We start from the raw sequence: 7,526 nt of genomic DNA, 5'->3' as shown, positions 1-7,526 counted from the left end.
CAGCAGGAATTCTGGCCCACTAAGAGGTGCACTGTTCCTTTCAGGAAGAGGCCTGCTTGTAGCACTTGCTCCTAAGGTCCCAGAGATGAGCACTTGCTGATATACACAGTAACATTTCTTCAACACAGCAGGTCCATGTACTAGGAACTGAACCGTTTCCTTGCCCATCAGTTGCTGGGAAAAACATGTCAAATTAATAAAAAAATGTTGTGAAATAATTAAGCCCCCCCCTTTTTTCTGACAACTATTCCCAGAACCCAGCCCTCAAGCTTCATTAGTATGCATCCAGCACTTCAGCCATGGACACATTCACTGAATAACCATAGTGATAACCTCAGCCCCTAACCTTTGCATGTGCTTCTTGTTGAAGAGGCCAAACCACTCAAGACCCTCACAATACTTACATTATTGGCCAATCCTGGGCAGACTCAGCAGTGAGGCAGCTCCCCACAAGGCTGGATGGGGGAAGGGAAGGAAGCCTGAACAGACTAATTCCAAGGTAGAAAGAATCTAAGACACATCAATGGAAATTTGGTAAATGACAACCATTCATTTCAAAAGTCAAAACAATGAAAAACCCTTAATATAAAAACGCTGTCATCTGAATAGCAAATGACATTTTACGAAGCAATTTTGATCCTTTACCTCATTTGATCACCTCTCACTCCCAAGACATCATTTCACAGGTGAGAAGAAAGAGGATTGATAAGGAAATGGCTCTGAGTGGCAAAGCTGAAACTTTAATGTAGGTCTCACCTCCAAATACAGCACATTTCCCACTTAAAAGGCTACAAAATGAGAGACTGAGTGTAAAAATGCAATGTATCCAACTATAGTGGAGAAACTTTAGTTTCTTAGCAGTCAATGAGAGCAGGGTTTTTCAAAAGGGACTTTCATAAGGCCTTGGATGCAGGCTGAGCAATGTCAGAGGAGGGAAGTAGGGGAAGAGGGAGAGAGAGGTGTCTACACACATTTTGGAGCAAGTTTCAAGCTATTGTAAAATCCTTGCATCTGTGGCTACTTAAGAATCAAACTGATTTCAATGGGATTGAGACAGACCATGCATCACACCACCTGCAATGCGTGGGCAGCAGCAAGCTGCCAAGCAAACAGTAGACTTTCAATATGTATTTGCTGATTTGGCTGGATTTTTATCCATGCAATAACAAGATACAGTCTTATTCAAAACTCCTGCCAATATCATAACCTCCTCAAATTAGGTACTGCCCTAAAATGCCAGTTGAACACATACAGAAATGGCTAATCTTTTGTGATTTGTACTGCCAAAGAGGATATTAGAAACTTATTTCCCATGACCAAATTGCTTCCATGTTGTTTTTGTCAAACTGAGACTTTCCACAAAAGAGGCTAAAATATCAATATCATAACAAAGTTTATTGATTACATCAAACAAAATTTCTGTAATGAAAAAGGCAAGTTGCAGTCATAAAAGATGGCATTCACATTCATTATAGAAAGCAACAAGGTAGATGTAAAAAACAGCTTAAGTGAAAAATGTAATATTGCAGTCCCATTTTGCAAGCTGAAAAATGATTTTGTCAACACTTGCATAAAATTTGCACATTTATATACTCATGTTATTAAAAAATTCCATGACTAAATTATTATGAATTTTGCAAATTTAGGCTTACATTTAAACTGTTGCTGGTGTAAATGTGGTAGGTATGGAATTTACGTTTTCAGTTTAGTAGGTAACATCCTCAAACAACGGACAACAGTTGTGAAATTACAAGGACATTTTGTAGTTCAAAATGATTCAAATGATGGATATATGATCCTATTGTTACATTTCCCCTTTCTCTGTCATAAAATAAGGTGGTTAAATTACATTGTTAGGCATACTGGATGGCTTATTTCAAGTTATTCCATCTGTTAACCCCACACTAGCCATTTTTAGTTCATTAACAAAATGTCTCTTTCAAAAAGGGAAGTCAGGTTTCTTTCAAGGATCTAAACCATATCACATATTAGTGCCATCATGAATTTGAACTGCATTGTAATGTGTAGCTGAGACATGACTCTAAATCCCCCTTACTCATCTTTCTTCCTGGCTGCAAGGAATTTTATTATATGCTACCAGTTTTATTACCACTACCATGGATATTCTGATTAAGTCAACTCTCCAATGGTTCTGCATTAAACAAGCCTCTTTATCTATTGTGGTTCTCTCATTTGTATACACAGTACCTACAATTCTCATGTAAAAAAAAATAACACTACAGCAACTCTAACAACAAGAACATGAACAGTAACAACAACAAAACATCAAAAGCTTTCCTGGGTCTGATTATTTTTAGCTCTTTGGAATAGGCAAAGAATATATAGACTTTGTTTTCAGCAGACTGCCTCAAATACAGGCTATCAGAACACAGCACACTTAGGGGTAAGGTGTGAATGACACTTAACAAAATACTCAAAAATAATACTGATAGATGAGAACAAATGAAATAATGGAAATGGGTCCGTAATGATGGAATGGTTTCTGATAACTGAAATTATGTCCTTTCTAGAATTTAATAAAAGTTACACCAAAACATTAACACAAAATATATATGAAAGAATCAAATGTGCCGTATGGACTATATAAATACATTGGTAAGATTGAAACCAATCCTTTTCCAAATCAAGGTACAATATAAACACTAATAATAATAGTACAGGCATGCCAGAAAGACAACCAAAAATGGAAACTGGTATGAAAACACTTTTTAAAAGATCACTTCAATCTAGTAGTCAAGTGATTTACATCCAATAAAAAAAGCGCTTAATTATAACATGTAATAAAGACATTTCACATTTACTTTCATGTTTTAAATGGACTCATTAGGAGGCTAAAATCTCCTTCTAGTCTAGTAAGTCAAGGACTTTATCAAGGTGAATCTCATGGTTTAGAGTTAGATCACTACCCAGCCAAGTTTGCTGAGAGAGACAACATTCATGTTCAGAGTCATGGCTCTGCAGGCCGAAATACCATCTTGAGATGGACCCTTCCTTTCCAAACAGGTAAGTTAGAAAAAAAAAAAAAAGTGCTGCATATATGCACAAATGTAGCATCTTTCGAAAACCATTCAGTTTGAAATAAACTATTCTTCCTTCCTCTCTACAAAAAATTATAAAAGACCGATGTTCAGAATGACCTTTACTTTCATGTAACTATGGTTTTGACCACCTTCCCTCAGATCCCAGTAAAACGTATATGGGAAAAATCTGTTATATCTTAACTATTCTGAGGGGTTACTAAGTGATTGGGGATGTTTTATTTTCAAATCTAGCAGCCATATACCCATTAAGTGGGATTTAATTCAGAAGAAGAAAAATAAAATATATATTTTTTTGATTCTCACAAAAATATCCAGAATTAACATTCTTTCCACAGAAGTGTTCAAGGTATTTTTTTGGCATGGATATTCTATAAAGACAAAATTAGCATGTGGGTGAACAAAAAAGATGAACTATTCTATCTGATGCATTGATAACATTTAGTCTTCCTGTATTTTCAAGTATTCATTTCATATGTTTGAAAAATAATTTAGGATCATTCAGCAGAAATAAGAAATGTGATCCAAACAGCTTATTTCTTCCACCAGGCAAAAAAAGAAATAGTGAAGTCTATCCATTCCCATTGCATAACTTCTAATTTATACTACAGTATTTAACTCCATTCAGAGTTCATGGGTTAAAAGAGCACCCATTTGGTAGTTATATTATTCTATCTAAAACAGGAAATTCTAAATATTCTTGCTTTCAACTTTCATATAATTTGTAACTTAGAACTTTGGCCATAATGGCTACGTACAATAACTGTAAATGCTTAAGAAAAGTCATTTGGTATTTTAATGAACATTTATTCTGAACCCTAGGCATAAGAGTGGTTTATTTTGTTGCATATCAAGTATCCTGAGATGATAACTTTTTGTAGTTGTTTCTTCGTTTTCTTTTTTAGCTGTAACCACTGTCAACATGCTTGAAGGACAATAACATAGGCAGTTCAAGATTCGGATTCTGAAAAATTTAAAATATAGAGTTAAAAGGTTTATTTTAATAATAACAATGTGAAACCATCTGTTTAGCATTTTCAGAAATAAATGAAGTAGCAAATTTTGTTATGAGAGTAAAGCGACTGTCTCAACAAAGTGCCAAGTTTTATTCACATGCAGAGAAAAAGAGTGACACAATCACCAGTTTTTAGTCCTTTCATGATTTGTCAGCTGACTAGATTCAGACTTGCTTTTGCTTTTGGATTACTCCAGGGTTCTCCTAATAGTTACCATGAAGACTATCCACCATAGCAGAGGCTTACCTCACCAAGATCTCATCCTCTAAAAACAGGAATATTTTATTGATATTTCTATCTCTAGCACCTAGCACAGTGTCTGGCACATAGCAAATGCTCAGGACATGCTGAATGAATGAATCTATTACTATTTTTTGGATGTTAATTTTGACAGAGAAGTCTGAAGATATATTTAGTTTTGAAAGACTGTTATGAAAATATTGTTCCTTTACTGAAAGACACACGTTTCCGTTCTATAAGATTGAAGTTAATTTTCTTCTTGGTAGATTATGTATCTAAGGATCAATGAACTCTTCTATTTTCTTATTCATTGTCTTCTTAGAAAAGAAACCACAGAAATGTCCCTAAGAAACCTGTAGATTCTTCTCTGTCTTCTAAATATTATCAAATGCTATGACTGAGATAGGACATGATAGGACAACTGATCATGCGTGTCAATAGGTATATTGAAAGGTAGAAGTCCTATGTCAAGGGAAGGGGTGTTACTTTGATTCTTCACTCTAAAATCCAACCTTTTAAAACCTAAGTAACGAAGGGCTTTAAAGGGTGTGCTATTTTCTTCCCATTTTGGTATATCTTCCTTTCTATGGTTGGATTATAAGTCCTCTAGAGTACCCTCCATTCCTTTTTATATTTCATACTCTCATATTAGTTTTTCAGATAACAGGGTCATGGTGACTCTAACCAAAATAAGATTGCTATTCACATCGGGAACTTCTAAAATGTGTTACGCAGTTCCCTTATCAACCAAAGGACAAACTCAATGGGGCTAAACTAATTGCTAAACATTTTCCTTGGAGAAGTAATGCCACATGAAAATATATTCCTGGGAGAAATACATAATAAATAAAATAATGGTTCAAAAAAACCCCACAACTTCCTCAGTTCTATGACAGGCATTGTAGGAGTTAAGGCCCTGGAGAGGCCAAAAGCAGCAGCAGTGTCTGCTACCCAGACTAGTCCCTCAAACCACAGACCAAGCTAAAGAAAGCAATCCAGGGGGATACAAAATGAACTGGAAACTGTACAGCTTAAATGCACCAGACAGCTTAAGAAAAAGCTATCTGGAACAAAAGAGTCAAAAACTCTGAAGGCTACTGGGAAGCCGATTTTCTACTGAGGGAAAATATAAGCAGTTGAGTTGCTCAAAATGGGGAAAAAGATGATGACCGAGGCAAAATGAATCAGCTTCCAAAATAACACTGCAGATGCAGACTGTGATGAACTGTAGGAGACAGAAGAACCAACGGAATCAAACTACTTGGTATTTATTCTGGAGGGTGGGGAAGTCGGTAGCTGACAAAAAAGTGGGCCTATGAGGCAGACTCACAATTGTTAGCTTCCAAGTGAACTGACCTGCAATTTCCTTCACGTTGATCATTAATTTTTATGTGTGCGTGAAAGACAGCCCAGCCCTAAGCTGTTTAGAGTTGTTTCCAAGCTGACAAGTTTGTAAACCTCGTTCATGAATTACTCTAATTTCTCATGGATGGATAACAGACTTATAAAGGTCTGGAGTGACAGAGGCCACTGCAGTGGGAAACAGAATCCACATGGAGAAGTCATTCTGAGTTCAAGGATTCCTCCCATAGCATATCAATTTCTCCCGAATACTTGTTGGGGTAAATGAAAGAATATGTTAGAAAATGAATTTACTCATTTTTAGAAAATTATGAAGCAGTCTATATAATTAGACTAGCATCCCCCTGAATGGCTAGGAAAGACTTTACCTCTGCAAGTTGAAACACTTAGCTAGAATAAAACTTGACATTAAAAAGTGATTATAGTAGAGTGGCTCATTAATATATATTTGGAGATCAGACATTTACAAGGACATTAAGTGTATACCTGCAAACACAGACACAACACATGGAGATACAAACACACTGAATTATTTTCACATACTTCCCAAAAGAACATGCAAGGCTAAACTGACTTGATAGTATACAGATGCAATTTTGGAATATTTATTTTCAATTTTCCAAACAACGTTTTAAAATTAAAATTATATTTCCTGATCAGCATTAATGAGCATTTTTACATGACGGCACTGCCATGACTACTTGCCCCTTACAAATTAAATATATTGATTGTATTACTCTTCAGCTCTGGAAAATGCTAAAAATTTTATTTCGGGGTTTAGCAAATTTAAAATATATATTTCCCCATATTCCAAGGAATGCATCTTTATATTTTTGCAAAGAACAGTATAAAGTTCACCACACCAACAGCAGAGAAAATTTAGAGAGTGATATTTTCATTTTTTCTTTATAATGCTGTTAATCTGTTTCTTTAAAGCCAGCCCGCTTAATACTAGGTACCTGTTACAATATATTAGATTCGTCTGAGAATGTTCGTAAAAGAAGAGGTCTGACTGAAGGTCTGGCGGATAATGAATCAGATGCGTGTTTACAGCTCAGATTTCTCTGTAATAGTGAGGCAAAGATACTTAAAGGATTTGAAGACTGGTCAAACCTACTTGGTGATAAAAATGTAGAAGAAGAAAATCATTTCCTATAGACTACTCTTCTGGCCAAAGGTACAAATGATTACACTACAGCAAATGCATAACATTGAAATGAATACATTTAAAGACCTAAGAAAGTCTCCGACTTGAATTGAATTGTTTTCACAGTAGAAGGATACAAACATTAGTAGTATGTGGCAAACTTGGGTTTTTGAAATGACGCTGGTAGGTTATGTGGTAGATGAGTTAATATGGTTTGATTAGTAAACCTTACCATCCTTTTGGTGAACACCTCTGAGAGTTGTGCCAGTGCTGTCAGTGTATCAAAAGAGAAATTTGCACAAAAACATTCCTGTCTTGGTGAACAGATTAACACGCCGTGGCTTCTACTGCATACTGAGAATCTAATGGGACCAGAGACTTACTGTCCAAGTTTTTGAAAATCACTTCCTCTCTAGTGTGACAATTTGAGAAGATGAACAAATGATTAAAGGAAAATGATGAAATACTCTTAAGTATCAATAGAAGATATAAAAATGATTCATGAGAAGTAATTTTTCATAAAGAATCAGAAAATGGTATCAAGCAAATGAGAATGCAAGCAAGTTGGTACATTAAGAAAGGAAATCACCTTATTCACTCCAAGAGAAACTGTGATTGCTGGAAGTTTGAGAAAGCATGAAGATAGTAGATGTTCCTGAGGAAGGGAGGCGTTTCGTTACCTTGTTCACAATTGCACAAAAG

The 7,526-nt window shown here is 35.6% G+C and overlaps 1 protein-coding gene across 3 annotated transcripts in view; it reads right to left on the bottom strand.

Annotated features, from left to right (window-relative positions):
- Positions 1 to 1,374: 1,374 nt before the first annotated feature.
- The window catches only part of ATP11C (ATPase phospholipid transporting 11C), a 162,671-nt gene continuing 156,519 nt past the window's right edge, over positions 1,375 to 7,526 (bottom strand). For all 3 annotated transcript variants that reach the window (XM_025041264.1, XM_006924186.3, XM_025041265.1), the window contains 2 exons: positions 6,637 to 6,741; positions 1,375 to 4,023 (listed from right to left, as the gene is read on the bottom strand). In XM_025041264.1, the coding sequence (XP_024897032.1) occupies positions 6,640 to 6,741 (102 nt within the window). In that variant the 3' untranslated portion in view covers positions 1,375 to 4,023; positions 6,637 to 6,639. The remainder of the gene's footprint in view (positions 4,024 to 6,636; positions 6,742 to 7,526) is intronic.

This window comes from Pteropus alecto, unplaced genomic scaffold (assembly GCF_000325575.1).
Source record: "Pteropus alecto unplaced genomic scaffold, ASM32557v1 scaffold139, whole genome shotgun sequence".
NCBI classification, from domain to species: domain Eukaryota; kingdom Metazoa; phylum Chordata; class Mammalia; order Chiroptera; family Pteropodidae; genus Pteropus; species Pteropus alecto.
Note: the sequence above shows the minus strand (reverse complement) of the source record. Positions and strands in the feature narration are given on the sequence as shown.